General features: G+C 47.7%; 11 protein-coding genes across 11 annotated transcripts; 5 read left to right on the plus strand and 6 right to left on the minus strand.

Moving 5' to 3' along the window:
- Positions 1-1,307: 1,307 nt before the first annotated feature.
- On the minus strand, positions 1,308-2,640 carry DFJ58DRAFT_169666 (uncharacterized protein). Its single transcript, XM_041379005.1, has 6 exons — positions 2,513-2,640; positions 2,304-2,453; positions 2,149-2,255; positions 2,055-2,094; positions 1,734-2,004; positions 1,308-1,679 (listed from the first exon to the last, which is right to left on the minus strand). The coding sequence occupies exons 1-6, from the start codon at positions 2,552-2,554 to the stop codon at positions 1,495-1,497; spliced, it is 795 nt and encodes a 264-aa protein (XP_041237103.1). The 5' UTR covers positions 2,555-2,640; the 3' UTR covers positions 1,308-1,494.
- A 412-nt stretch (positions 2,641-3,052) lies between these two features.
- On the minus strand, positions 3,053-4,553 carry DFJ58DRAFT_669562 (uncharacterized protein; the record flags this gene model as incomplete). The annotated part of the gene is made up of 4 exons (XM_041382793.1): positions 3,053-3,214; positions 3,265-3,386; positions 3,474-3,859; positions 3,910-4,553. The coding sequence occupies 4 exons, from the start codon at positions 4,551-4,553 to the stop codon at positions 3,053-3,055; spliced, it is 1,314 nt and encodes a 437-aa protein (XP_041237104.1).
- A 195-nt stretch (positions 4,554-4,748) lies between these two features.
- DFJ58DRAFT_818146 (uncharacterized protein) lies at positions 4,749-5,681 on the minus strand. The gene has a single exon (XM_041391840.1). The coding sequence runs from the start codon at positions 5,328-5,330 to the stop codon at positions 5,103-5,105; it is 228 nt and encodes a 75-aa protein (XP_041237105.1). The 5' UTR covers positions 5,331-5,681; the 3' UTR covers positions 4,749-5,102.
- Positions 5,682-7,659: 1,978 nt separating this feature from the next.
- On the plus strand, positions 7,660-9,274 carry DFJ58DRAFT_169832 (ribonuclease H-like domain-containing protein). The gene is made up of 7 exons (XM_041379008.1): positions 7,660-7,787; positions 7,844-8,174; positions 8,225-8,279; positions 8,340-8,421; positions 8,469-8,773; positions 8,828-8,974; positions 9,027-9,274. Exons 1-7 carry the CDS (start codon positions 7,745-7,747, stop codon positions 9,075-9,077), a joined length of 1,014 nt encoding a protein of 337 aa, XP_041237106.1. The 5' UTR covers positions 7,660-7,744; the 3' UTR covers positions 9,078-9,274.
- DFJ58DRAFT_169726 (smf Mn2+ and Fe2+ transporter) lies at positions 9,275-11,862 on the plus strand. The gene is made up of 9 exons (XM_041379006.1): positions 9,275-9,635; positions 9,694-9,790; positions 9,851-9,887; positions 9,952-10,238; positions 10,291-10,411; positions 10,465-10,834; positions 10,885-10,997; positions 11,048-11,160; positions 11,212-11,862. Exons 1-9 carry the CDS (start codon positions 9,472-9,474, stop codon positions 11,599-11,601), a joined length of 1,692 nt encoding a protein of 563 aa, XP_041237107.1. The 5' UTR covers positions 9,275-9,471; the 3' UTR covers positions 11,602-11,862.
- Positions 11,863-13,003: 1,141 nt separating this feature from the next.
- DFJ58DRAFT_169730 (uncharacterized protein) lies at positions 13,004-15,667 on the minus strand. The gene is made up of 12 exons (XM_041379007.1): positions 15,408-15,667; positions 15,227-15,331; positions 15,112-15,177; positions 14,989-15,054; positions 14,839-14,936; positions 14,728-14,758; positions 14,571-14,680; positions 13,996-14,521; positions 13,440-13,946; positions 13,374-13,387; positions 13,066-13,280; positions 13,004-13,012 (listed from the first exon to the last, which is right to left on the minus strand). The coding sequence occupies exons 1-11, from the start codon at positions 15,525-15,527 to the stop codon at positions 13,154-13,156; spliced, it is 1,770 nt and encodes a 589-aa protein (XP_041237108.1). The 5' UTR covers positions 15,528-15,667; the 3' UTR covers positions 13,004-13,012; positions 13,066-13,153.
- Positions 15,668-16,707: 1,040 nt separating this feature from the next.
- Positions 16,708-17,706, plus strand: DFJ58DRAFT_734866 (GTP-binding protein RAB5; the record flags this gene model as incomplete). The annotated part of the gene is made up of 8 exons (XM_041386546.1): positions 16,708-16,744; positions 16,799-16,823; positions 16,880-16,938; positions 16,991-17,051; positions 17,101-17,128; positions 17,191-17,196; positions 17,246-17,522; positions 17,576-17,706. 8 exons carry the CDS (start codon positions 16,708-16,710, stop codon positions 17,704-17,706), a joined length of 624 nt encoding a protein of 207 aa, XP_041237109.1.
- Positions 17,707-18,024: 318 nt separating this feature from the next.
- On the minus strand, positions 18,025-19,015 carry DFJ58DRAFT_734867 (uncharacterized protein; the record flags this gene model as incomplete). Its single annotated transcript, XM_041386547.1, has 3 exons — positions 18,025-18,462; positions 18,520-18,581; positions 18,637-19,015. 3 exons carry the CDS (start codon positions 19,013-19,015, stop codon positions 18,025-18,027), a joined length of 879 nt encoding a protein of 292 aa, XP_041237110.1.
- A 632-nt stretch (positions 19,016-19,647) lies between these two features.
- DFJ58DRAFT_818166 (DUF292-domain-containing protein) lies at positions 19,648-21,078 on the plus strand. The gene is made up of 8 exons (XM_041391841.1): positions 19,648-19,781; positions 19,818-19,823; positions 19,903-20,031; positions 20,111-20,201; positions 20,259-20,335; positions 20,388-20,482; positions 20,542-20,676; positions 20,732-21,078. Exons 1-8 carry the CDS (start codon positions 19,742-19,744, stop codon positions 20,945-20,947), a joined length of 789 nt encoding a protein of 262 aa, XP_041237111.1. The 5' UTR covers positions 19,648-19,741; the 3' UTR covers positions 20,948-21,078.
- A 1,351-nt stretch (positions 21,079-22,429) lies between these two features.
- On the plus strand, positions 22,430-24,231 carry DFJ58DRAFT_818169 (uncharacterized protein). The gene is made up of 7 exons (XM_041391842.1): positions 22,430-22,853; positions 22,907-23,030; positions 23,075-23,146; positions 23,208-23,228; positions 23,293-23,377; positions 23,456-23,821; positions 23,874-24,231. Exons 1-7 carry the CDS (start codon positions 22,532-22,534, stop codon positions 24,027-24,029), a joined length of 1,146 nt encoding a protein of 381 aa, XP_041237112.1. The 5' UTR covers positions 22,430-22,531; the 3' UTR covers positions 24,030-24,231.
- On the minus strand, positions 24,086-26,297 carry DFJ58DRAFT_170145 (uncharacterized protein). The gene is made up of 6 exons (XM_041379009.1): positions 25,959-26,297; positions 25,767-25,907; positions 25,503-25,704; positions 25,236-25,449; positions 24,994-25,181; positions 24,086-24,935 (listed from the first exon to the last, which is right to left on the minus strand). The coding sequence occupies exons 1-6, from the start codon at positions 26,020-26,022 to the stop codon at positions 24,326-24,328; spliced, it is 1,419 nt and encodes a 472-aa protein (XP_041237113.1). The 5' UTR covers positions 26,023-26,297; the 3' UTR covers positions 24,086-24,325.
- Positions 26,298-26,502: the final 205 nt, after the last annotated feature.

Here is a 26,502-nt window from a genome sequence, read left to right on the forward strand (position 1 = left end):
TGCTCCATCCTTTTTGTCTGTTCTTCATGGTCCCCTTGCTTCCTCTCCTTGGTGGGCCCTCTTCCCTGGCCTTCTTCATTGGACCCTTCTCCCTGGCTCCTTCATACACCCTTCTCCCTAGCCTTCTTTAGTGGACCTTCCTCCTTGGCCTTCTTTGGTGGACCCTTGTCTCTGGCCTTTGGTGGACCCTTGTCTCTGGCCTTCTTTGGTGGTCCCTCCTTCCTGGCCTCCTTCATGGTCCCCTCCTCCCTGTCTCTTTGGTGGTCCCTCCTTCATAGTCCCCTTAACTATTACTTTTGTTTCTTGTTTCATAGCCCACTATATACTACTATGTAGCACATGTATATATTTGTCAATAAATTGATTTTTGAAAATAAATTGTCACAATCATCTACAGTATTCAGCACCTTTGAGTCTTGGGTGAGTTTGTCCAAAGCACTCTAGGCTTCTAAAGCTTTATTACAATTGGTGAATATCTATCAACTTGATAGGTAATTGCAAACTGACTGTCAAGATTGTACCTCTGGTAGTTTCCATCCGACTTAGTCCAGGTATTTAAAGCTTTCTCATTTGGACTACAATTGTGATAGATATTATATGTATTTTAGAATAGATAAAGCTTTACATGGTTTTATCATTTTTGAGTCAGTTACCTGATGTGGTGGGAATTCAACATTCAATGTCAACTGTGCCAGTAATATTGAATGCTGCCATCTGAATCTGATGTCAAAGATAAGCTCTCTCATTGGGACTCTGTCTTCACCTAGTATTTAATCATTTGACCAAAAGCCAATGGACACAGTAGCAAAGTTTCAATACTTCCAGAGGCTTCCCCCTGGGATGGTTTTCTGACTTCTGAAGACCGACCCCTTCCAAGTTTCTCTGCTCGCCTTCGGTGAGCCCCCTTCCCATGACCAAATTTTCGAATTTGGATAGCGCACGCGCTTTGAAGTAATCACATGACGGAAAGGCCTTTTCGGGAGTTAGATAAGTCTTTACTAAGTTCTCGATTACATACCGTGTTGTACATAGTCAGAAGCAGCCAGTCATAATAGTATTGGTTACCACTAAGTACTCTGAATGTACAGGCATCAATAGTTATGTATTTCCAACCAAAAATTTATAAAAGCTGGAGAACGGCGCTGTAAGAAGCGTCTACGACATGGCGGGAGACGACAAGGAGAGGAAAGTCTACGAGTGTAGGTATATATACGTAGTCGGGACTATCCGAACAACGAACGATGACGAAGGGTGAGATGCCAAACTCTAACAAAAACTCTCGCCGTATAAATGACAATATCTAGTAGGATGCGCACATATGTATATGTTCTCATTATTATATCTCACTCTTGACATTGTGCACGCTGTTAATGCTGTCGTGAAGGTTATTGCTGACATTAGTTGTAAGCCGAGGGTGGAAGGCGAGTGATTAGCAAGACATCAAGTAACTTGTTTATAGTACAAAGCTGGAGCTTATCAGAGTATTTATGAAACCTACAACCATTCCTTATTCCCTTTATGTGAGATGAACGCTCCAGTGTCATTGACGGTGATCCGATTGATGACCTCGAGTTGCATTCGGACAGATGTCTCTGGCGTGATTGGCCCCGTGAAATCGGGATAGATGTTTCTGAACTTCCCAATCATCGCCATAAACTGCTCCAGTTCCTTGTCAGTAGCTAGATTGGCGGTAATCAGCTGTGGGTAACCTAGAGGATATCACAAAAACATACGGGCCCTGGTGCTAGTGTCCACAAGTCCCGGGCTAATCGCCAAGAAAACGAGGCCCTCTGACTTGTATTGAGCAGCATACTTGACATTGACCATATTCACCGCGGCTTTCGAGATGGAGTACGGTCCAGAGGTGGTAAATTCAGAGCCCATCGTCACATCAAGGTCTCCTAATCCACTAGTGAGAGTGACGACCGTCTTTGCTTTCCCGTTCTTGAGTAGCGGGAGGAAAATGTTGATGGTGTGGATGATACCGACGACGTTGACATTGAACTACAGAGCTCCATTAGCTTTACCGTCTTCGCATGCGAAGGGCTGCATACCGAATCCAGGAGATCCTTAGTGAGCAACTCTTCTGAGGAGCTAATCGCGACTCAGTGCCATTCCGAGAACGAAAAGCAGACAAAAAAATCTTACTACGAATCAAGAGTCAATCCATCTCTCTCAGACTCTACGAACCCAGCGTTGTTGATCAAGTAGTCAAGCGAGTTGCCTGTCAATCGAGAAACCTCTGCAGCAGCGTACTGGACAAAACGTCAATTCAGCCCCTATCCAAGGCGTCAAGCACCCACCTTCAAAGCCTTGTTATTAGTGATATCGGCCTCGATAATGTGGACATTATGCCTTCCCAGCTCCTTAAGCTTGTTCGCAGTGGCCTCATTGCGTACAAGGGCGAAAACGATGTTCCCAGAATCAGCGGAGAGTTGATTGACAAATTCAAACTGGTCAAATTCAAACGTCGTCAGAAACGCAGTGTGATAGCCGATCAAGCTGCACGTACGCCAATCCCCCGGGCTGCACCTGTTATAGCATATGATGGCATCTTTGTTGGTTTAGATTGATGATTCGAAAGAATCGAGATGAGCTGAAGAGATAGATTTCGGCGTAGCCTTCGTACGCTTTGTGGCGAACTTTTATACCCTGAAAGTGTCAAGTAGTGCACGTCCGCATTCTGTCTACCTCACCCAACTGAATAGCGAGACATCCGGGATTATGAAACATCTGTCTTGTTAATGTCAACATGTCAGCAGCTGAGTCAGGGGGCGCCCAGTTCGCGAGTTTCTCTGCATGATGGAAGATACTAATTTCCGGGAATTAGGAATATATGTTAGAAATATCCTTTGATAATCGCGACTGCGACTTCACAACCAACTCTAGTGCAGAAAGGAGTGTCCTGACAGAGGAAGGCGTAGATATCACCTCTATGGCCTCATTAGGGTCCCTGATTTGCGTTAAAATGGTGGAGCTAATTATAGACAGCAAACATAAATACCAAACCAAAGGTGAAGTAAGCACTGATAGAAGAACAAACCAAAACTCGCTATCCGTTGTTAGCAGCTTTGCCGCCCGACCGCGTGCCGCCGCCGCCCGAACGCTTTTTGTTTGCTCTCGACCCACGTTTTGCATTCTTCTTCTGCCTGCAAGCATCGCAGAACCACGTTCCGTCTGGGGGTACCGTAAGGCCAATACATGCAAGATGGAACTGCACAATTGATGAATACACCGTATCAGGACAGGAGAGATATAGCGTACCCATTCTCTTTCACAATTCACGTCGTCACACGCGATCATTTCTCCATAGCTTATACCCTCGCAGAAGCAATAGGTCCTGTCATCCCCTTCTCCATCACCTTCGCCAACTTCGGTGGCCGTGTCTCCCGCGGCATTACCGGCTTGGGTTTCACTTGGAGATACGAGCGGGAGGCTAGGGGTTAGGACAGTAGCGGAGCTTATCGATAGACCGGTGTGTGTATTCCGTGCGACAGGCATGCCTGGACCTTCGAGTTGCCCAAGAGGAGGGGCTCCCCAGTCATTGGCAAGTGTGTGAGCACCAGGTAAATCATAAGAATGTAAACCATTTGATCCGTAAGGTATAGGTAAAGAAGGATGAGAGACCGATGCGGAAGGTGGTGCGGGGAAGATATCGCGTCGGCCATTGACAGATCCATTGACGTGCGGCTCATCATAGGTGTTAGGATTTGGCTTTGAACGCCTACTGGAGGGGTTGGTAACGCGACTCGATGAACCACCAGCTCTTGAGGTCCCTGTATAGGCTTGAGGCACTGGTGCTACAGTGTGCGAGATGACAGAAAGAACGGATTCTGTGGGAGATGCAGCACGTTCCTGTCTAAAGTATCACATCAACATGATGAATACATATACTGAAAAATGACTTACTTTCGTGAACGAGCACCATTTCGAGATCGCTGCGCAGTGCTATCCCCAGTCCTCTCCTTGCGAGGCGACTTCCCGCCCCCGACATCCACATCATCTTCTCTCGTCGCTCGTTTTCGTTTGGAAGGGCTGGCTTCATGATTTGCGGTATTCATGATTGATCCGTAGTTGCCTCTTCTACGACGCGAGTTGTCGATGGTGGGCATGTATGACCGAACAGCGACATGGGGATAAGTTGTCTTGCGGTTCAATGCGGACACATCGAATGATGGCAAGAGAGTGAGGAGCGTCCTCATATGTGAAGTATGGCTTTTGAGGTTGTCAGCGGCTTGACATGCTACACGAATCTTGTCTTCGCCGCCCAGTTTCAAACGCGCAGCTTCCTCTGCTATATCTGTGAGCAGGAAAAGACGGTCCTGCTTTGCTACCGTGCCATCTTCGATCATCTTTGTCAGATTTTGTATTTTTGCGGTGATGGATGTCATAGACGACGATAAAACTGCGTCGAGCTCACGGAGGTCCGCAAAATTACGAGAGAGGTCGAGTGGGAGGGAGTCAAGAGTGTGAGTGTACTCCGAAAGTAATGAGAGCGCGTATACGTCGGTGACATTACTTTCTTGTGATATTGGTGCTCTCGAGGGTGCCATGATGAAAGTCGCTGCCTCTAGAAGTGAAAGACTCCTTTGAAGAAGGTTGCGTGAAGTTGTACCAAGTGATCTGCTCTGCGTTGACTAGCGGCGTTTGCCGGTCCGGTGTTCAAAATCCGCTTTTGAATCTGAGTTGCCGGGGTCAGACCTGGACCCTGGTCAGACAATCGACGATCGATTCACAGCCTGCGCACATTTGTCTTACATTATTGTCTTCACTTCATCTGTCAACTTTTGAATGATAGGGGAGGAATAAATACATAGCATCCAGGTTGAAACAATAGAGATACAATATGTGTGTTCTATGCGTACGAGATATGGACACAGGGACTCGGATTTGATAGAGAAATAAGTGTTGTAATCGAACGAAGTGGTTAAGAAGATGACCTGCAGCCCTCATTCGGTATGTATTTTTTGCGCGCTCCGCCCCTCATCTCCCTAACCATAAAACAATAACGGTTCCGCTCCAGTGCTATCGATACAATGGGTTTGGGTCCACGTGACCCCTTCGTGATGGATACAGTTGACGATCATGATGATGAGGAAGTATCACTTTCTGTAGAACTTCATCAGCGGGTTTGAGCTCCCGCCGTTGCTCTTGCTGCGCGGGCTGCTTGATTGGAAACCCATGGCTGAGCCCAGCGCCGAGTACATGGCGTGCGAGTCACGCGGGTTCCCCTGCATAGTAGAGAACGCGTGTGGGGCAGCGGGTGAAGTGGGGAAGAAGCCGAATGCAGGTGATCTGGGGGGAGTGGTGTAGTTGTTATAGCGAGACATTATGTGCGTGAATTGGTGAAGATGTGATATTATAGCACGCAAAGAAAATGTGATGATTGGTCTGCCCGTGACGACGGTCGTAAGGGAATGGTTATGCGTGCTAGAACTGGTCTGCAAATATGTCACAGAGCACAGTTGGTAGAGCCTTGGTAGCTAGACGTCAACGGTTTGTTCAAGGACGTATGCGTCAAACAAGGGCTGCTTGAATAGCGGAAGAAGTCTTCTTGGAAGGTTGTGAGGCTACTGGACCAAACTGGTCGTGTTGATAGAAGTAGGAACTTACGCATAGCTATTATATACCAAAGGAGGGATGTTCAAGGAGAAGGAGACCCATACCTGGACTGATGCAAAGAGTACAAGGTAGCAACCGAAATAGGCATTTACCTTGGTATTATCCCAATTCGGAAGAAACCAACAAGTCTCATGTCATCGTATGGGAGGGAAAATAATTCAGGAACTGCCTATCCTGGCACAAAGGATCAATCCATCCAATAAGGACCCTAGATATGTGGTCCAGACGGAGCCGGTCCTCATGCACCAAACGCTAAATTTTCACGCTCAGGCCTAGTGATTGGCACGGAACATATCAGCTTCAACCTCGCTCCCCCCGACCTGGTTTCACCGCATCTGCTGTTTGTCGTATAGACTCAGCAGCACTAGGAGAGACACGTCTGATCGTCCACTTAGCACTAACGTGGGAGCTTGGCTGCCACAAGTTTTTACCTCAAGTCATGTTATTCGGGGACGTTATGTAAATGCATACGCCGCTTCATAACATAACTTGAGGTGTAAGAATTAGTTCATGAATCATTACTCTGGACTCTGTGAGTTTGCGTCAACTTGAGTACAATGGTTTCATAAATCTGGTTAGTACGCTTGGTGAGCTCCTTCTCCAGCGCTTTCGAGTCCACTCTGAACTTTGTCCTGATAACTGGAGCTGTTGTCTTATCGATACTTGCCCTTGGCAACCCTCTTCGCGATAGACCAGTGAAAATCTCAGAATAGATCATCGCTGCATTTGTACTAAGCTCCCAATTGCTTGCGTACTCCACAGCATTTCAATGGGGCAAATCTAGGTGTTCGTTGTACTCATCTGATATTGCAATCATTGATCGCGAAGATCGATATCGTCTGTGGTCAAGCATTTAATGGATTCGTTCCTTCTCAGGCACTCTTTGTCAATAATGGCGCGCTTTAAACATGTATATGGGCTGTATCAAGCCTGTATGTGATGGAATGCAAGGTTGCGAACTGGCGCTGACATGAATTTGTTGTAGCCGTTGGAATCCTGGGCGCTACTGTCATGCCCCAGTCTATTCTTGGGTTCACATCTCGCAATGCAAGATAGGCTATCCAAAAAATCACTTACACGGGCCCCCACCTCTTCGCTTCCCGACAAGGTTCGAGTCGCATTAGTGCGATACTTGGGACAAGCGCTCTGGCAAAATTTCCGATCCTCGTTCATAGTATCTCGTGTTGAGTTAAAAGAATTGAATGCCCGTCCGAGGTCTCATGAACACCGAGAAAATCATCCATAGAATTCGTGCAATCCCATCTGTATCGCTGCATGTGGTCAGCAGTCTGCTAGTAGGCTTCACCTTCATACTTAATACCCTGTAAGCTTCTAACACTTCCTACTACTATTGAAGCTATGGCTGTGAACATCCTGCTAACTTGTTCGATATGCACACTCTCATCAACGACACGGTTGGCAAAGATACGTCATCCTTGTTCTTCTCAAATCCTTTGCAATAGCTGCTGTATTAATATCCGCGCTTGCCCTTGTTGCATCGGGAAAAAGGATTCCTGGGCCGCAAGAGTATCGATCCACTCGACAGCTTAGAAGCTTCCTCTTTCCCCGCGGTCAGATCAGTACATTCCGACTCGGAGATACACCGTGGACTTCAGCAGTGGGAAGCTCTTGACCTTGCTTTATAATGGCACTTCATTTATTGGGTGCTGTCGGAATGGCTCGCACGCTCAATCTGTAGATCTGCATGTATACGAAATTCAGCACAAAGTTCCTGCGAGTTGTGGGTTGGTGTGATTTTTTTGCACGGACAATTATTATTCGTTGGCAGTATGCAAGCTGTACTACCAGAAAAGAGTGTATGAGAACAAACCCTAACCCTAGTCTAGGTGCAACACCAAAACGCGCACCACACCTTCCAAGCCACTGACGAGTCTGGTCAATATCGAATGGTTCAATCTGGGTTGTTCAATCATTTCACCAATCCTGGCTAAGATCTTTCCATTCAGAGCGTGCGTTATCGCGAATCAATCGTGCGGAGTTGGATCGTCTTCGATAAAAACCGCCCTGCTTACAAGATCGAGACCCTTCAACACTGGCAACTCTCAGTCTTGTAACGCTGCTCAAACCAACAGTATGCCAAAAGCTCAGAAAACAGCATATTATGCCGTACGCAAAGGACGTACGCCTGGGATATATCCAACATGGTCAGTTGATTGTACGATATGCTCATCTTGTACTTAGCTTCCTTCCTCAAGGGAAGAATGCGAGGCCCAAGTGAAAAATTTCCATGGTGCTGTCTACAAGAAGCTCACCAGCGAGACGGAAGCCTTTGCATTTATGACCACAGAATCGCATCCCACCTCGCCTTCTTCAAAGCTTTCCTCGTCTGCGGCATCGCCTGCTGCCATAAGTCCACCGCGGAGCGTGGCGGCAACATCGTCGACATTCCGCCCTTCGACTGCTATCGTTGCGAATGAAAAAGAAGAAGAGTCTGGGTACGACGTTGTCTATTCTGACGGTGCTTGCAAAGGAAACGGACAAGTTGGCTCGGTTGCGGGTGTGGGTGTGTGGTGGGGTTGGAACGATTCCAGGCGAGAAATATCGTCTGAGCGATGACACATGACACTCATCATTACTTCAGAAACATCGCCGAACGATGTCCTGGAGATCAAACAAATAATAGGGCGGAACTCATTGCGAGTTGTACTCCATATGTTTGATAATATACTTCGCTTACTCTCGCACCGATTTTGCAGGCAATTGTTCGGGCATTGGAGACCGCACCATTCTCCCAGCGTCCGCTGATGATCAAAACGGACTCAAAGTATTCAATACAATGTACGACGCGCTGATCTATGTGTTGGATTCCACTCATCCTGTTGCAGGCTTTGAATCCTGGTTTCCAAAGTGGAGCGCAAACGGCTTCCGAACGGCCAACGGCCAACCCGTCAAAAACGCTGAACTGATCAGGTACTTGGCGGCATTGCTATATGCCCGGGAAAGAGCAGGACCAAAAGTCATTTTCAAGCATGTCAGAGGTCACGTTGGAATCGAGGGCAACGAGTGCGCTGACCGATTGGCTAACGATGGCGCTCTACAACCCGAGCTACCGGAGCGAGATTGGGAGCAGCTAATCCGTGACTTGGAAAAGAAGCCAACAACGTCGAAGACGATACCCGAGCCAGTCAAGGTAACTGGCAAGCTAGTCGTATAGTATGGCGTGGCTAAGTCAATTCCATTGAAGTTGGACACATTTACGCCGCGACAGGCCATTGCCATATCTAGTGGCTCCTCTAACAGGCTTCCGCAGCCATCCATAGCAACGCGTGTTGCAATTCCTCCAAGGGAATCTACACCCAAAGCAGGGTTCCTCAGTCAAGCAGAATTAGACGTCAGTAATCACGATTTCAGGGTTTCATTGTGCTCACAAGCAACGTGTCCAGGCCTATGCAAGCTGCCTTCTCGAGACAGATGACTTGGAATCAGATTTTTAGGCTCCTAAACTCGGAGCTCCTCGGAGTTTGTCTTGTGCCCGTGAGATGGGATTGGTTCTATATAGAACTTCCATCGCCTGATCATCATTTATACATGTCATACTACACGTGTGCAGTCATTGGTCCATGATGCATGATTCTGGAGGACACTGACCGCTACGGTACACGAAACTTCCCGAGAGCCAATGGCTGACTCTTGAAATGCATTGAACATGATAGACCAATATTTATTAATTTTGCCACGCTGTTACCATCATCATATATATTGCCGTGACCTTGTCGGCGTTCTACCATTCTTTTCGTCCACTCTCTGCGACGACCGTGACTGCGCAGCTAGAAGGACTTGAATCATTGATCATCTTGTGCCAAAGGACTTCGTCTATGCTCTAGCTCGATGACCGCTTCTCCGAATCAAGCCAACCCCGATCTTCAGGGCGGACCTACGACTACTAAAAAGCACTGGATAGATCGTCTGCATCATGTAGGATGGACAGTATTTCATCACGCACAGAAACACACAGGCGTGGGCATTGTGTGTTCTGTCGCATACTTTGATCCGTGAGTCATCTGACTGAGATGGTAACTGGCACGGTCTCACTTTGAAGCTGGATCAAAGTGGCAATTGGGGAGTTGACCTTCAGGCAGGATCTCAATATGGATATAAGCTCCTCTTCATCGTACTTCTGTCAGGCTTGTTCGCTGCGTTTCTTCAAGTGAGTATATAGGATGTTTGAAGTAGTGACCGTCCGAGTGACTTGCTGCGATTTTCACAGGTTCTTGCCTGTCGGCTTGGGGTGGTCACTGGCCTTGGTAAATCCTTCTCCATGTCAGCTTTCCTGCAAGATAGACATGTTTATTGACTCGTCATTTTCAGATCTCGCATCCCATTGCCGCCTTCTCTTCTACGATCGACCACGTCATAAGAAACTTTGGCGATGGGGAGTCCTTTACCCACTTTACGCGCTCTCCGAAATAGCCGTCATCAGCACCGATCTTGCTGAGCTCCTTGGTTCCGCAATAGCACTCACTCTTCTCTTTCCAGCGCTTCCACTCTGGGGTGGTGTTCTGGTAACAGGCGCCGATGTCTTATTAATACTTGCCCTCGGCAACCCTCTTCATAGTAGACCAGCGAAGGTATTTGAGTGGATCATCGCTGCACTAGTAAGCCCTCAACCACTCGTGTACCCCATTTGATTCAATGAGACGAGTCTAGGTGCTTGCTGTGCTCATTTGCATGGCCGTAATTATCGCAAAGATCAATATCGCTTGGGGTCCAGCCTTTGATGGATTCGTTCCTTCTCAGGAAATTTTTTCCAGCGGTGCTCTCTATACATGTAGGTCATGAAATGCGAGAATGCGGATATGAGTTGATGTAGCTTTGTTGTAGCCGTTGGAATCCTGGGCGCTACTGTCATGCCCCATAGTCTATTTCTGGGTTCCCATCTCGCAACCCAAGATAGGCTATCCAAAAAACCACTTGCCCCAGTCTCTTCGCTTTCCAGCAAAGTTCGAGAACAAGTGCTCACAGGGACCGCATCAAAGCGCGAGCACGTACAATACTTAGGAAGAGCGATCTGGCGAAAACTCCGGTCCTTCTTCGTAGTATCTCGCGCCGAGTTAGACGTGTTGAATGCCCGTCCGATGTCTTACGAACATAGAGAGAATCATTCCTTAGAGTTCGTGCGATCCCATCTATACCACGGCATGGTCGATATGGTCTCCAGTCTGCTAAGCCTCGCCGTCATCATCAATGCCCTGTAAGTTCTAACATTCCTTGTTGTCATTGAGGCTAACAACTCCTTCGAAGTATCCTAATCCTCGCCAGTGCCGTCTTCTATTATGGATCAGGGGCGTACGGATCTGAATCTCCAGCTAGCTTATATGATGCCCACACTCTCATCCAGAACACGATTGGCCCAGGTATGTCGTATCTTTCGGGTCCTGTAAGCTTCTCAAATCCTTGATAATAGCTGCCGCGTTACTCTTTGCGCTCGCCTTACTTGCATCTGGCCAAAGTGCTTCTCTTGTTGCCACTGTAGCAGGGCAAAGTATTTCGGAAGGATTCCTGAACTGGAAAGTTTCGGTCAGCTCTATCCTTTGTTCCGATGAGAATCATCACTCACTGATGTGACAGCCTGTTGTACGGCGCCTTCTGACGCGCCTGCTAGGACTGATACCTTCTATGACTGTTGCCATCGTCGTTGGACCGAACGGCATCAACTTCTTGCTTGTTGTAACTCAGGTCATCTTGTCGATAATACTCCCATTCGTTATATTCCCGCTGATATACCTCACCTCATCGTCGCGCATCATGCGAGTACGCAAAACGGCTTCGGAACACACGGTCATCAGTCCTGGCGTGGAAGCTCACTCCCTGCCTGTTGTCACATCATTGGATGATCCAGAGATAATTCAGACTGAGGACTTCGTAGATTTCAGCAGCGGGAAGTTCATGATGTCGATCGGGTGGTTGATATGGTTAGTGATTTTGGCAGCTAATGTCTACGTTCTTGTAACTCTCTAGGCCTGGGGCCAGATGGCTGAGATGAGTCACAAACCATGTATAAGTTTACCTCATTTCATTACGTGTACATGACGAGATGTGTTTCTGTATATATGTCTAGCTGTGCATCACAAAGCTTTCAGCCTCATGTGCATCTTGTATAGCAGTTACGCATACTTCCCTACAACAATTAGACATACACTCATCCTGTGGGTTAGTGTGAATTTTATCATATCGTAGCTATACATTGCACAGTTCCAATCCCCGATTGCCTAGGGTTGACAGTTGTCTTCACGAGGTTTAAAGATAGTTTTCTTGTTGTGGACAAGCATCGTCGGCGACCATCACAATTAAGATCCAGATGCTGAGGGTTTCGGGTGTATACCCCGCGCTTGGCTATGCTGATTGGTTGATAGTTTCAACTTGAGATAGACCTTTTGAAATAACTATCATTAGCCTGAGGGTGCGATAAGAGGAAAAAGGCAGTTGTCGATTTCAAACCTGCACCTTCCTCTCCGAAGAGTCCTCCAAGAAAACTGCTTTCGGATCTGCACAGTGTACTATCCAGGAGGCACAGATTTTGTGGTGGACTTCGAAGTTCCAGGGGATCGTTCATAGGTGAATGCAAGTGCTCGAGGCAGGCGTCAAACCCGCACCGTTCAAGAGGAACAGACTTTGAATTTGTCATGATACCCACACATGTGACTATGACTGCATGAAGATAGACACATACTCAAATCAGTGGACTTAGAGACAACCAAAAAAAGTCTCTGGACCACGCATGACACCCGGCACATTATGGCAGTAGTAGTGTACCACTGTTTGGACATCAAAAGGCGATCGAAGTCGGCAAAGTGACCTTAGGTTTGATCAGCCTCTTGTAAACAGTAATATAGGTAACGGCAAGGAGTTTACGGTAGTGAAAATACTAAGAAAACGTTGGTAAATACCTGAGAGATGCCCTTCGAATTATGTAACTCACTTCCAACACTGACTACACGCATCGATGTATTCGTCTATAATGCTCTGAGTATTACTTTGTTGGCTTCATTAGGTTGGCATCCTCGTGATATGGTACGACTGCAGTCCTTCGCGAAGTAGCTCGCCACATTCTGGGAGCGCAAGCAAGTGAAAGGTAGTTGCACAGGCAATGGCTGAAGTAGGACGCATCTGAGTACTAAAAGTCATTCAAATCGGCAACTCTCAGTCTATTTTCTACTTACCGGGTTGGCCATCTTGTGGTTGCAACAGGGCTGTCTTGTTATTCTCCATTGCAAACGGCGCCTAGGATGTTATTGCATGGACGAGGCTCTGAAAATCGGTGAGTTGCAAGATAACACTGCGAAGCATGGTGGCTTACCTCACCAAAACTGTGAATGCGTAATGCGTATGGAAAGTTGCAGTCCCATAAGTGACAATCGAGAACCCGAACCTGGATTCAGGATATCAGTACGACCCTTGTGCCATGTTAATATCTGAATTTACCCAGCGATTGAGTAGCGCTGAGTTTGCACTTGGATGCACTACTTTAGAGTGTCATACCCAGGAACCAGGAACATCATAGAGCTCAGGATCAAATACGTATGCCCATCTGCGGCGCCGGATTCGTCGCCAGCACCACTGAGCACAGAGAAACGATAGTCTGCATGTACACAACATAACACGTATCTATACGACAAGTGCAACAAGGAAAAATCGACCTGAAAGAAATAAATGACGCAGAAAAATAGTAGCGTAAGCACAAGAACAGACAAGCAATAGTTCAAGAAGTTGTCGTTTACATAAATTAGGACCTTTTCTGAGAAGCCTTGATGCCAAGTAGTCAGTATGAGTACATGTTAGGAATTGTACGGACTCACAAGTATGGCCATTAATTGTTGGTAATTCGGAGTTCCTGGCTGGGGGGCGCCGGGTGGCATGCTAGACATGGGAGGTGGGGACATCATGGACTGAGGTGGCTGGGGAGGTATTCCATATTGCGATTGCATTTGTTGGGGGGCATTGCCTTGACCCTGCTGACCCTGCGACTGTTGTAATAATGCAAGGATATTTGGAGGTAAGCCAGGCATTCCAGTGTGCATCTGCCCTGGCTGAGGAGTGGGTGTCTGAGAAGGCATCTGAGCATATGGGTTAGCGCTGGGCCCAGGCGGAGGATAGGGCGCTGCGGGTTGCTGAACGGGGGGCGGTGCATAGTATGGGTTTTGATGTGGGGGTGGAGGGGGCATTCCAAGTGAGCTCGGGGGAGGTCCTGGTGTTGGCGGTCCCTGTTGCATCGTGGGAGACGGCGTAGCACCATTCTGGGGTTGTTTCAGTGCCGCAAGCAGTTGTTGAACTTTGCGTGCCTGCTCCAACCGATCCCCTGTGCCCTGATGAACTGTCAGCGGTGTGGGACACTGGTAAGAAGCAGATACGTACAGTTTGATTGGCTGATGGCGGCTGTTGGTGGTACTGAGTGGCTGCTGGAGGGGGCTGGTTATACTGAGTGGCTGCTGACGGGGGCTGGTTATACTGAGTGGTTGCTGGCGGGGGCTGATTATACTGAGTAGCTGCTGGCGGAGGCTGGTTATACTGAGTGGTTGCTGGCGGGGGCTGATTGTACTGAGATATTGCTGGCGGGGGCTGGTTATACGCAGTGACGTTCGCCGGCTCGTTATACGAACCAGAACCCGAGCCAAGTCCACTCGAGAGAGGACCGCGGGAATCAAATCTGTCTCCGTAGCCACCCCGGCCGCCGCCACCGCCACCGCCGCGCCCACCACCCCTGTAATCATCTTCAAAGCGCCCGCGATCACGATCCCTGCCAAAGTCATCACGCCGGTCCCAATCCTCAAATGAGCCACGGCCTCGGCCACCGCCGCCGCGGCCCCTGCCCCGACCCCGGCCTCGAAAACCGCGCCCACCATCATCCCAGTCCCGTCCACCGTCAAATCTTTGCTCACGGCTGGCATGGCATGTAAGCACAAAAATGAATAGCATGTGATATCGCATACCGCTGAGTAGGAGGACCAGAAATCTCAGACTCCTCCCATGCATAGGTGATATCCATGGTTCCATCTTGCAGCCCTTGGTGACGGAGACGATCGAACGCCTCATCACAAGCCTGAGGGAGGTTAATATTACATTATTCCAACTTACAGTAAGACTGACCCTGATATCATAGAATTCAACATAACGTTGACTGCATAGGCTCTCGTCAGTAAACTAGGCGATTGGAAAGATCCAACATACTCAGCGCGATCACCGACAGGCATGACTGACTTAACGTCTCCGAACTGTTGAAATTTACGTCTGACCTCATTATCGTCGATAGTCTGAATAGAGTCCTTAAGTGTGACGATTAGGTTGCCCTGAAATTGCTGAACAAAATTCAGTCGTGATTCGCGAAATGAGCGTGATATGGCTACCAACCTGATTCTTGTCACGATCGCCACCTTGCTTTTGGTCATCGCGTGGAAGAGAATAATGAACATCGATCTGAGGAACGACAACTCCATTGATGTGGTCATCACAGTAAGGTGCATCAAAACTTACGGGTCTTCCACTTATCTCAGAACCCTGCAGACGATCCCTAGCACGCTCAGCTGCGCGAATATCGTACTGAACCGAAGCCTTAGTGATGATGCAGCGGGTTCCGTTTAAAACTTACAAAGGTCACGAAAACCATTCCCCGCGTTGCAATGAGATCGAAAAAGGTCTTGATATCTCCATGCTCTTCGAAGGAACGACGGACGTCCTCACTATTCGTCTCATACTACAAAGGTAGCTCAACGTTAGCAAATCAAATCCGTACCAGAACACGTGGAGCTGCATCCAACTCATTGACTCGCCTTAATGTTGCGTATAAACAAAGTACGACAGGGACGTTCGCGTTGGATTCGCTCTTCAATTATTGAATCGTGGACTTTGTCATCCCGTTCTCGACGTACAGTTCGCTTCTGAGGTCGCATACCAAATCCACCTTCGTCATAGTTGCCGTCGGGACCGTCTGACAAAGAATCGGATAGCAGTGAGATCAAGTCCTTGCAACGTGCCAGAAAACCAAGCTGAGGACAAGGCAGAACAAATAGACGTAGCGCAGCAAATTAGGAGAGGCGGAGAAGACTCCAACTCAGCCGAAACATATCAGCTCCCAATTGTGAAGTTCGGACGAGCACATTCCCTGGGCTATCTCAGATTCCATCGTCTGTAGTCTTTCTTCCGACTTCACTGCTCTCGCTAAAGAATAGCTTAAGCTCGCGAGTGCGCCTTAATGTCTGAGATGCCTCCATGAAAGTTTCGCCGTTGACAACATGAGCCTGTCAATTTTTCGTCGCTATAATTTGCATCCCATGTGAAGCTGCGCCGCCAAAGTTCTGCCTGTATTCGCGCATTTTTCAGTCTTAGCTTCAAGCGCACCTTCATAATTACCATAGCCCTGGGAGTAACCATCTGACTGGGTTTGGGCATTGAACTGAGCGGAGGGTATTCCACTACCATAATTACCACTGCCGTTCTGGTAGAAGGGGTCTTGCGAGCCAGAGTCGTAATTATTGTAGAGGCCCATATCGCCTTGAGGCGGCCCTTGATCATATGCGTTGGAGACACCGCCATCGTAATTGCCAAAGTGGCCACCTGGCCCACCTTGGCCGCCTCGGCCACGGCCGAATCCTCTTCCACGAGGCGCCCCGCCTCCTCTATGATGGTAAGATCTATCCGGCCCAGCCCCTGGTGGGCCGCCCCTTCTGTTGGCGGAATTATCGTAAACTCCTCCATAGGGATGATGACGATTCATTTTCTTTTACTGGGGGTCGAGGTGAGCTGAGCTGAGCTGATATGTGAAAGCTTAAAGATCCGGTGGAAAACGTGTACGTGGAAGGTAGAGAAAAACTGCTGAAGAATAACTCTGAATAAACTTCTGAAAGTACGAATCAACTCAAGAGGAATACGCTGAAAGCGAAAACCAACAGAAGAGCTGTCTGATGATGATGGTGGTTCGGGTCAAAGCCGTTGTCAACGTCTAACAAAATTTTCTGCCATGGGTGAGAAAATACACGTAATCTCATTTTCCAAATGCGGATCATCGACATTCGTTGCTCGCAGTCACTGGTCAAAGCCACTTGTACTACTTACTCTGTGCAACCCTCCACGATGTCGAAGCAATTTCAGTTCAAGCTCGTTCTTCTAGGTAAATCAATGCAGTTTAAATTCTATGAAAACCGAACTCACAACATTTCTTAAGGCGAGTCAGCTGTTGGGAAATCCAGGTAATGCACAGCGTCGTTATTATCTCGTGCGCAAGTCTCCAGCTTACTCGCTACAGCTTGGTCCTAAGGTTCGTGAAAGATCAGTTTGATGACTACCGGGAAAGTACTATTGGCGGTATGTATCATCTAAAAACCTATTTTCTTCCACTGAGCTCTTGGTCACACAGCCGCGTTCCTGACACAAACAGTTACCTTAGAGGACCAGACAACTGTCAAGTTTGAAATATGGTAAGTGATGTGAAATTGTGGTGTTTGCGCATACTAAAATATGGCTTAGGGATACAGCGGGTCAAGAGCGATACAAAGTAAGTTCCCAAATTTCATATACCACGTATCACGCGAATTAACGATACGGCGTGCCTTCTAGTCCCTTGTATGTTTTATCCTCTTTGTGGAGTTACGTTTGATTTAGAAGATCTTAGGCGCCAATGTACTATCGCAACGCAAATTGTGCAGTTGTCGTGTATGACATCACCCAAGCTGCCTCTTTGGAGAAGGCGAAGACATGGATTCGTGAACTGCAACGCCAAGCAGACCCATCGATAATAATAGCCTTGTGCGGCAACAAATTGGATCTCTCCGCACGCAGACAAGTTACGGAGGAGGAAGCCAGTAAATATGCTGACGAAGAAGGTCTTCTGTGGAGCGAGACAAGCGCAAAGACAGGAGAGGGTGTAAACGCTATCTTCAATGCTATTGGTGCGTTTTGTCTTTGATTGGATTATTGCGCTCTAACTTGATTCTATGCACAGCCAAGAAGCTCCCGTTGACCGCACCGCCCTCAGCGCGTGGTGCTCGTGTCGCAGCCCCTGGTACCACGCGGCAGAGTGTAGACCTTAACAGGCAGCCAACAGCTCAAGGTAGCGAAGCTTGCAATTGCTAGATTTTATGTACAATCCCACACATGCCGCATGGAACTCCATTTTACCTTTATCTGACTTAGTCTGTTCCCGCCCTTATTAGCCGTAATCATGACCTACTTCAATGCTAAACTTTCTAGGATGCATATTCATTGTCACGAATATCAAGCCAGAAGTCGTGGGATGGGATTAGCTTGGGATGATGATTCTATTATAAACCAGTTTCAATGAAATATGGTATGCTACAAGTATGGTTCAGGCCAAAAATACAAGCCACTCAAGATCTAGTTGTGAATACAGCGGTGATTGGGAAGGTAGGGGCATGTAGGTATCGTGAATATTCAACTTCCCGTGCACCTCCTGTTGAATAAGTCAAACGTCTCTTTCACATGCGGACTGTCAAGGGCATGGAAACTAGGCGAATGTTCCCTGTCGATCATAGCAGAAAGGCACGACAAGGATTCGTGGTCATTAACAAGCACCGCTAGACGACGGGGGCGACGGGGATAAGGTGATGATGGAAGAGAGCGCTCTGAATCAATACTGAAGCATGACAATTGTAGGTTGTCGAGGTTTCCGGGTGGTTTATGAGGAACTTCGGACACTGGACTGGGCGGAGTGACCAAGGGTTGTGACATGCTGTGCAAAGGATAAGGGGAAGAACGGGTTAAACCGTGTGGCGGCGGTTCATCATCAGGCAAGCTGAAGAAAGAGTCATAAATTTGGTTGCTCCTTCGTGAATCCTCACGACGCAACTGGTTACTGGGTAGCAACAGGGGCTGGATCAAGCATCAGCCATCGTGGATATATTCACCACAGAACGCTTGCCAGCTCACCTTCGCCACATCTGACATAGAATTCAATATGTCCCCGAGTTGTATACATTCCGAATCAGAGACTGATTCGTAATTTCTCGCCTTGTTTTCTTCAAGGTTATGGATCCAGGTGTGGACGTCCTCTATCCGGCTCTTCTACGGCTGTTTCTGTGAGACGCTCTACGAAAGAGCTTGGAATCCACCCGAGACGGTCCCCCTCGGGACGCATAGCAGCCCACCAGCCTGAATCCTCCATCTTCACAACGGTGAGAATCTCACTGCGAGTGAACGAGAGATGATCTGGATCGTCTGACTCGAAGTCAAACATACATATCACGTTGCAGATGAACCCCTCCGGGTCGCCTGTGCTGGGCGTCAGATCCGATGTCGTTAAACTGGATTCGGATGAAAGAGAAGATGTAGGTTCAGGGGAGGTCGAACGATAAGGTAGAGGAAACGAGGAGTCTATCAACACTCGGAGAGGTTGCCGTTGTGGTCGCGAAAATGAGGCCAGCATCGTAACGGGTTTCAAGCAGAAGAAAGCCCTAGATCATGGAGTGTGAGTCTTTCTATGTATGAGTAACCCAAGTGTGACAATGGGAAGCCACGTTGTTATTAAGGAAAGAGGTGCCCTGCGCGAATGACGAGATTTCAAAAGAATGAGGGATACGATCAACTGCAACCATCATGACATGGATTCCCACTACTTACAGGTGACACAAGCGCTGAAAATGTAGCTGTACTTATTTGAGGACACCTGGTCACACTCTTGACCCGATGATCAATACCTGCGCATGCGAACCTAGGGTCACATCGCCGAGACAACCGTCAAATTGTCAATAGCCCAATAGTTGTAGTATAGGGACGTGTATGGAAAGTAACCATGTGCTTACTTTTGGCTGTGTCCGTCATGATCGCAGTCACGGTTGGAGTAACCTCAGGATTTCTGAGGTATCAATAAATAGTGGATACGCTCCAGGGCACGAGCGCGAATGGGCGTCAGACGGTCAAACCCAGTTAAGAAATAATTGGTACCCTCGTAGAGCAACTATCACTATCGGACCTAATGATAGCTTCAAATCAGCAATAATGAACATGTATTTCAGGCATAGTTGCAACTACTCGTTTTTGTTTGGTTGTGTATCGAGCCTCGTTGCCTAGTCTCCTGACTATAGACCAAATATAGGTTTACCGTGACCGTGTAAGGACAGAAAGATTGCGTCCTATCGTTTTACAATCCACAATGCCACCGTCAACGTGGAACACGGCTAAGGCGAAGGTGCAGAGCTTGTAAATGATCATCCACTACACGTTTTCTGAACTTCGCCTGCACAGGTGCAACTTCGGTATCCGTTATCTTGCAATGATCTCCTGCTACTGCTTAATAAGTTCTTACATGCTCTAGACTCTCCGTTCAACGGCTTCGCATAGCGCAGCAGAAGAAGGAGGCACACGCCAAGGGCTCTCGCAGGGACATCGCCCTTCTCTTGGAGAAGGGAAAAACGGAGAGTGCACGAGTCAAAGTAGAAGCTGGTAGGTCTCCTCTCCCCAGCTAGGACTTCGGTTGTTCAATTACTTGGTGTGCTCGTGCGCGGTCATCGTGCGACGCCAGTCATAAACGAAGATGTGAACCTCGAGTTATACGAGCTACTTGAACTTTACTGCGAGTTGCTCATTGCCCGCTTCGGCCTTCTTGACCAAAAGTATGGAGCTCTATATTTGTTGGTCTTATTTTTCAATGTCGATTCATCTGCCGGTAGTACTCGTGACCCTGATCCTGGAATCAACGAAGGTGTATGTAGCATTATACATGCAGCTCCAAGAACCGAAGTGAAAGGTGAATCTATATCGTGACATGAATCATACTGCTCATTGGCATTCCGCCCCAGAATTACTGGTTCTGCGCGACATGCTGATGCACAAGTATGGGCGCGACTTCTCCGCAGCTGCAATGGAAAATAGAAGTGGTTGTGTGAGTGAACGTGTAAGTATGTCGCCCGCGGCTATTTTGAACCCGGGCTTATGCCTTCTCTGCCGTGCCAGATAATGAGGAAGCTCGTCATAGAAACACCCTCGGAAGAGCTGGTTGATGCATATCTCGGCGAGATTGCCAAAGCTTATGGCGTCAAGTGGGCCTCTGCTTCATCAATCACTGCTGCGGCACAAGGGAGCGTTGTGGTTCGTTGACTCACTTTGGAATCAGGATGTGATCTCATACAGTCCTCTCCAAAAGGGTGGCCCATCAGGCAGCGATACACTGGAATCCCTTCCGTTGTATTCCAGGGAAATTTCTGATAAGTTACCGGATATTCCTCCAACTGAAGACGAAACCGGGAAATCCAGGGCATCAGCCGGAGGAAAATCCCACCAGACGGAGCACTCGAAAGAGGAAACTGAGGATGAGTTCGCCGTTCTGGCACGACGCTTTGAGGAATTAAAGAAGCGCTAACTAGGTGTAGTGTACACTCCTCTGCGTGACACGGCTTATCTGCTTTTGTGTATATCCGAACCTTCAATGATTCTCCATCTTATGAAGCTATGTGATCACGATTCACAAATTTTAGTGACTTCCGGAGATTTCTATTACCCCCGGGCTGTACGTATCAGCTTAATTATGCCAAGTCAGGTGCGCGAATTGATTGTACTGGAGGCGCCAACCTTGTGTCGTCACTTATGTCCGCCGGATCCCATGGAAGGGGACATTTTATAATACTTTGAGGGATTACAAAGGACCAATCACGGGATTCTGGTCTGGTCGGACACGCCCAGGACTTAATGAGTGACTACTATCATGATAAACTTGTAATCAGGTTCAACCAGGCTTCAAGTTCTCATCCATGTGTCAAAATATTTATGGCGAGTCGTCACGGTATTTAGTCATAATGATGTTACCTTGTACTGATCAAAAAATTAAATACTGATGTCCTGACGTTGTCTTGATTTCCGGCGTGCAGGAAAGTTGGACAGAAATTCGATAATCAGCTGCGAGGCCAGGCTTAAAATATATATCGAACATATGCCACTGGTATTAATATTTTTGGGGTCTCACGCCAATTTGCAGATTGTGAAGACTGCGAGAGTGAACATCGAAATTCGAGCTCGAAGGAAAATTTGAGCGGACGCACTCGACTTTATCCACTTGTCAGTCGAGTCACGATTGGACTGCACACAAGAAATATTGTGACACCAGGATTTTGGTATTTTTATTTCCTAGTTGAGCATGTCTAGCTCGCCACGGACGGCAGACATGAGAATGCATATTTTATTCAAGCGGACCTTTCGGACAATTATACATCTTGGCTCTGATTCAAGGATGTGCCCCAACGGTAAGCATTGCAGCTCGGCGGCGAAACGTTGAGTCAGCCACAGAGTCACCAATTAAATGGACGGTCCGGCCTGGACACTAGAAACATGACTTTCCAGCGCAAACATTAATGCGATAGGCCGCACATACGGTACTAGTGGCATGTCAGATTCGCGGTTTTCAAAAAATGGGCAACCACAAAATTATTCTTGCATACCAACAGTGATCCGCCGACCAGTAATTATCTCCAGAGTGCGGCGGATTCAAGGTGCCATCACCTCAGAGCACGGGCCGAATTTAGGGGCCTTCGGACCTTGACTAGTTCACAAACGATAAACTGTACCACTTTTAAAACTTTTCAAGTCAGTGCCAGAGAAAATAATTTATTGGCAAACGTAGGCAAACATTGTCACCTCGGTGTTATCGACACAAAGGACTTGAAACGATGTCAAACTGAGAAGCGAATGATGAAATGAAAGAGAAGTATTTTATGGAAATAGTGATTATTCGGGCTAAGTCGGGGAAGTGGGAAGTCCGGTAGTCGCCGGACAGTCCTCGGGCACGTGGAAAGGTTCAAATCCATTCACGCGATTGCAGCGGCTGGAGGAAAGGTCAGGTGCGGAGCAATTAACATGTCTCCGCCGGGAAGATTATGTCTGACTGAATTTATAATGACATCCTTCCCCCATACCAATTATAAATAATCCCCGATCTCTGGTCGTTTCATCTATGTCTACCTCTATCATGTCCCAGTCGTTTCACCATTTTCCTCCTGCGATAGGAGACGGTCATTCTGAGGATGCTGACAGTGACATCGGGTCCGAGTCTGACAGATACACTGATATGTCTCTCGACGCGTTTGCGCCCAGCGTGGCAAGCTCGAAGACGTCTATGGATATCTCTATGCGTTCTCAATCCCCAGCTCCATCAGTATTCTCTGCAACAAGTTCTTTGCGAGCCCAAGCATATAGACAAGAATACGGACGAGGCCTGAACAACTATTCAGAAGTCTACCGGTTACCAGCCGATGATGAAGAACTTGATCGTTTGGGTGTGGTTCAAGTGACCCCTTTTCATCCCCTGTGGTCTAACATCCCAGCACAGATAGACAGCATGATATGTTTTGCAAAGCTATCGGCAAATTCCCACCACCGATGCCCGAAATCATGGCAGTTGATGAGTTCGAAGTTAAAGCTGTCCTCGACCTAGGTTGTGGCAGTGGCAGCTGGTGAGATTCTTCTTTTGAAATTCTAACTATGCTCACGTGTGCAGGATAATGGACATTGCGAGAGAATTCCCAAATGCAGGTGCGGTAGCTGTGGATCTCGTTCCCATGCAGTCAACGTATGTGCTCGTGTTAACCCCTGTTCATTTAACCTTTCCTGAGCGAGCTACTCCTTGGCAGATCTATGCCACCAAACTGCAGGTGAGAAAGATAGCTGCGATTATCCGGCGCTACCTTTCTTAGCTAGATTCCTTGCTTGATTTAGAAGTGAAGTTGACGACATTAATCTCGGGCTGGAACACTTTTATGGTGATTTCAATGTCGTCCATGCTCAATTAATTTCTTCCGGAGTCAGTATATTCAATTACGAGTAATTTTTTTTTTTAAAGTACTGACGTTATTCACCCTCATTTTTTCTGTACTACTAGATTCGGGATTACCACGGGCTCATTAACCATATCGCGCATGTCCTCCGGCCAGGCGGTCTAATAGACATCACTGAATTCCCATTCCACTTTACTGGCATCGAGAAAACACCTATTTGTCCGCCAGCGGGCACCTTTGAACCGCCGTGGACACCTCTATGGATGTCTTATGCGAACAGAGCCGTTCGTCAACGGGGTGGTGATGCAGACGCTTCCTTGCACATGCATCAATGGGTGTGCGATCACCCGGCATTCGAGGACGTTGTGTACCGCGAATTCTGGATACCACTTTCGCCGTGGTTAAAGGGCAAAGACTCCAATAGTGTCTGGTGGAATGGTATTGGGACGACTATGCGAGATGACGTCAAAGTAAGCCGGCCAAGCATGACGTGAAGCCGTCACATATTGATCGCGCTTGTAGGCATTCATGAGATCCGGTCGCCCTTTGCTCCTCGGCAATGGGTTATCAGAAGATTTTGTAGATCAACTGGAAAACAACGCTGTGGCGGAATTGGATGAGGCAATCACTCCTGTTTACGTGTGTATACAAAACGTCTACGCCCGTAAGAAACATTGATTGATTCCGGTGCACCTTGGTACTATTTATTCATCTGTTTTACTTACCACTTTGGCATGTTTGGACTCGCGTGGGCATCACATTAGAATACTGTATCATGGGATAGTTATTTATTCCTTCCTCATTACCGTTCGATACCTGCACCAACTACGCTTTTTTCACGGCATCACGACACGAGATATATTTGACGTAGATGATTACAGACGAGTTCTAATCTAAGCATCCTGAAGGAAAAAAGAGATACGTGCTTGGACATGCTCATGTCCCTGCATATGTGAACAATAAGACTAACCGAGTCAGCTTTGGTACTGGGGTGGAGGGGAAGAGGTGTTTCTTTCGGGCATGTCCATACGCGAAGCTATAATTCCCAGTATTCTATCCACTTCTGAGTCTGGTATCTGTACAGGTGGCTCCAGCCTTGATGGCATCGGAGAATGTTTTACCTCGTGTAGAGAAAGTGCAGGAGAAGAAACGCTGTCAGGTGGAGGTGGCAAAGGACGCCACCTACCACGCGCACTAGAAGAAGATAGAGAACCACTAGTATTATTTCTGGGTTCGCTGTATGTGCCTAGAGAGCTTGTGGCGGACCCAGGACCACGTGCAATTGCTCTTTCATGTGGCGAACCATCAGTGCTTCCGCCGATAGGTATCAATGGGAATTTTTGCGGACGAATTTTGGTAGTGGCGCCAGAAATAGTGTATGGCGCGAGTGCGGGGAAGTACGTAGCATGAGCCTCGGGAGTGATTTCGTTTGCTAGTAAGTTGGAATTTCGTGCTGAAATTGCTGTTTTAAGGCGCCGTGAGCGTCGCCAGAAGAGGAAACAGAGGACTAAAGCAAGCAAGACGACCACTCCTACGATGGTGCCAGCTATTTCGCCTGCGTGTGAGGGCTTCGATGACGATGGCCTTATCGGAGGAAGTCGCTTCAGTTCCGGATCTTAAACTTTTTGATCGGTGGACTTACAGTGTGGTCGGCTGAGGCTGATAGAGTTTCACGGAGTTTATTGCAAGCTTGTTGCCGTCTTCACTAGTGTCGGCAATATTCAAAACATAAATTTGTGCTGAATCTAGGCCCCCTTCATAGAACAAGGTAGTGTCCGGAATGAACCAGAAGCTACTTGCATTAAGCACGGACTGGGTGCCGTTTAGAGACTGATAACTTTATAAGTAAGCTCCTGGTTTTGGAATGAGATGTATAATGCGTACCACTGTGTATTGCCAATTACCCCAGTTTACAATACCTTGTACGACCACCGCCGATGACCCTCCGAAGGTGGTTGACACACTTGAACCCATGGTTTCCGTAAAATGGAAGGTGCCTCCAGGGACATGTGTATCTGTGCCAGTAGACCAATTCCCGGTATAATTGAGGAACGTGGTATTCGTATTACTATATGATGCCATTTGGGGGATTGCTTGACTGATAGAAAATTCAGACGCTACCGAAACAGATTGCGTTGACCATTGACGTACTCGATATAAATTACAGCATTCTCAAATGCAAGTTGCTGCCCTGAAGTTGGGTGGGCTGTTAGGGTGAGCGAGTGGGTTCCTTCTGGTAGTGCTTGATTAGAGTACAGGATATCACTGGGAGAGCTGAGGGATGAAGAGAATATTCCGTCCACCGTGATATCGAACGTGCAATTTGCCGTTCCATAGAGTTCTATCCCTGTGCCTTTATTGGCAGTAATCAATTCAGAATTGCGAAGGGGAAATTCATACGATCATTGAACGTACCATAAAATGACAAGGTAACATTAGCACCTGGTAGCGAGGTGATGTGTGCTGATATGCCAACTCCTGGATTCGCAGGGACCGTATTATATCCAGTCTCCGAGTACCAGACTTGCCAGCCATTTCCCGTTCCGAAACCATCGTCTGTAAGTAAGTCAAGTCAAACAGTTAATGAAACGCGATGGAACAGCCCACAGTAAGGATAATACGTGAATACTGGACTCGTATCATTCAGAGTTATATTCCACGAGGTCGCCATTAGTAACAGTCGCGTAATACAGCGACCAGTCACTTGGAGGCTACTGCGTTTTTCGATGCGGCACTTTTGCTTGATAGGTGTTGGGGATTGATTCAGGCCAATAATTTCAGGATACAGGCGCCCGCAATGGTATTTTCGATGCCGGGTGACACATTATCGGTTAGCTTCCAACAAACGTGGTCCATCAGTGCCTTCATCACGAGCGTTGTTGCGCATCATCGGATTGACAGCTTGTTTGAGCTATTTCAGCATTGTCGCTGATCGCGAATTGACAGCGCTGTTCAACCAGAAATCTGCCGAGCAAAGTTCACGCGCCCACGATATTTCTATTGCGGGTGCCAGGGTCTGGCCAGGGGGAGTTCCACCAAGGGACATAGCGACGGTGTTCACAAGTGAACTAGACTGCATGAGAGATTACGAGACAATTTTAGCGTACACCACGGCAAATTTTCGTCAGAATAACCTATTTCAAGAATACAA

This window comes from Suillus subalutaceus (genome assembly GCF_016647625.1).
Source record: "Suillus subalutaceus strain FC151 chromosome Unknown DFJ58scaffold_191, whole genome shotgun sequence".
In the NCBI taxonomy this organism is placed as follows: Eukaryota; Fungi; Basidiomycota; class Agaricomycetes; order Boletales; family Suillaceae; genus Suillus; species Suillus subalutaceus.

Coding starts and splice junctions, on each gene's coding strand:
- DFJ58DRAFT_169666 (XM_041379005.1), bottom strand. CDS start 2,554: ATGCCATCATATGCTATAACAGGTGCAGCCCGGGGGATTGGC. Junction 2,454..2,512: donor GTGCAGCCCGGGGGATTGGC/GTACGTGCAGCT, acceptor GAATTTGACCAG/TTTGAATTTGTCAATCAACT. Junction 2,256..2,303: donor CTAATAACAAGGCTTTGAAG/GTGGGTGCTTGA, acceptor CGTTTTGTCCAG/TACGCTGCTGCAGAGGTTTC.
- DFJ58DRAFT_818146 (XM_041391840.1), bottom strand. CDS start 5,330: ATGTCTCGCTATAACAACTACACCACTCCCCCCAGATCACCTGCATTC.
- DFJ58DRAFT_169832 (XM_041379008.1), top strand. CDS start 7,745: ATGCCGTACGCAAAGGACGTACGCCTGGGATATATCCAACATG. Junction 7,788..7,843: donor CCTGGGATATATCCAACATG/GTCAGTTGATTG, acceptor CCTCAAGGGAAG/AATGCGAGGCCCAAGTGAAA. Junction 8,280..8,339: donor ATAATAGGGCGGAACTCATT/GCGAGTTGTACT, acceptor CCGATTTTGCAG/GCAATTGTTCGGGCATTGGA.
- DFJ58DRAFT_169726 (XM_041379006.1), top strand. CDS start 9,472: ATGACCGCTTCTCCGAATCAAGCCAACCCCGATCTTCAGGGCGGACCT. Junction 9,636..9,693: donor TCTGTCGCATACTTTGATCC/GTGAGTCATCTG, acceptor GCTGGATCAAAG/TGGCAATTGGGGAGTTGACC. Junction 10,412..10,464: donor CAGCGGTGCTCTCTATACAT/GTAGGTCATGAA, acceptor GCTTTGTTGTAG/CCGTTGGAATCCTGGGCGCT.
- DFJ58DRAFT_169730 (XM_041379007.1), bottom strand. CDS start 15,527: ATGCGACCTCAGAAGCGAACTGTACGTCGAGAACGGGATGACAAAGTC. Junction 14,522..14,570: donor TCTGGTCCTCCTACTCAGCG/GTATGCGATATC, acceptor ATGCCATGCCAG/CCGTGAGCAAAGATTTGACG. Junction 13,947..13,995: donor CGCCATCAGCCAATCAAACT/GTACGTATCTGC, acceptor ACAGTTCATCAG/GGCACAGGGGATCGGTTGGA.
- DFJ58DRAFT_818166 (XM_041391841.1), top strand. CDS start 19,742: ATGCCACCGTCAACGTGGAACACGGCTAAGGCGAAGGTGC. Junction 20,032..20,110: donor ACGAGTCAAAGTAGAAGCTG/GTAGGTCTCCTC, acceptor GTGCGACGCCAG/TCATAAACGAAGATGTGAAC. Junction 20,677..20,731: donor CGGCACAAGGGAGCGTTGTG/GTTCGTTGACTC, acceptor CCTCTCCAAAAG/GGTGGCCCATCAGGCAGCGA.
- DFJ58DRAFT_818169 (XM_041391842.1), top strand. CDS start 22,532: ATGTCTACCTCTATCATGTCCCAGTCGTTTCACCATTTTCCTCCTGCG. Junction 23,031..23,074: donor GGTTGTGGCAGTGGCAGCTG/GTGAGATTCTTC, acceptor TCACGTGTGCAG/GATAATGGACATTGCGAGAG. Junction 23,229..23,292: donor TCTATGCCACCAAACTGCAG/GTGAGAAAGATA, acceptor TGCTTGATTTAG/AAGTGAAGTTGACGACATTA.
- DFJ58DRAFT_170145 (XM_041379009.1), bottom strand. CDS start 26,022: ATGGCGACCTCGTGGAATATAACTCTGAATGATACGAGTCCAGTATTC. Junction 25,450..25,502: donor AATGCTGTAATTTATATCGA/GTACGTCAATGG, acceptor ATTTTCTATCAG/TCAAGCAATCCCCCAAATGG. Junction 24,936..24,993: donor CAGCCTCAGCCGACCACACT/GTAAGTCCACCG, acceptor TCCTCCGATAAG/GCCATCGTCATCGAAGCCCT.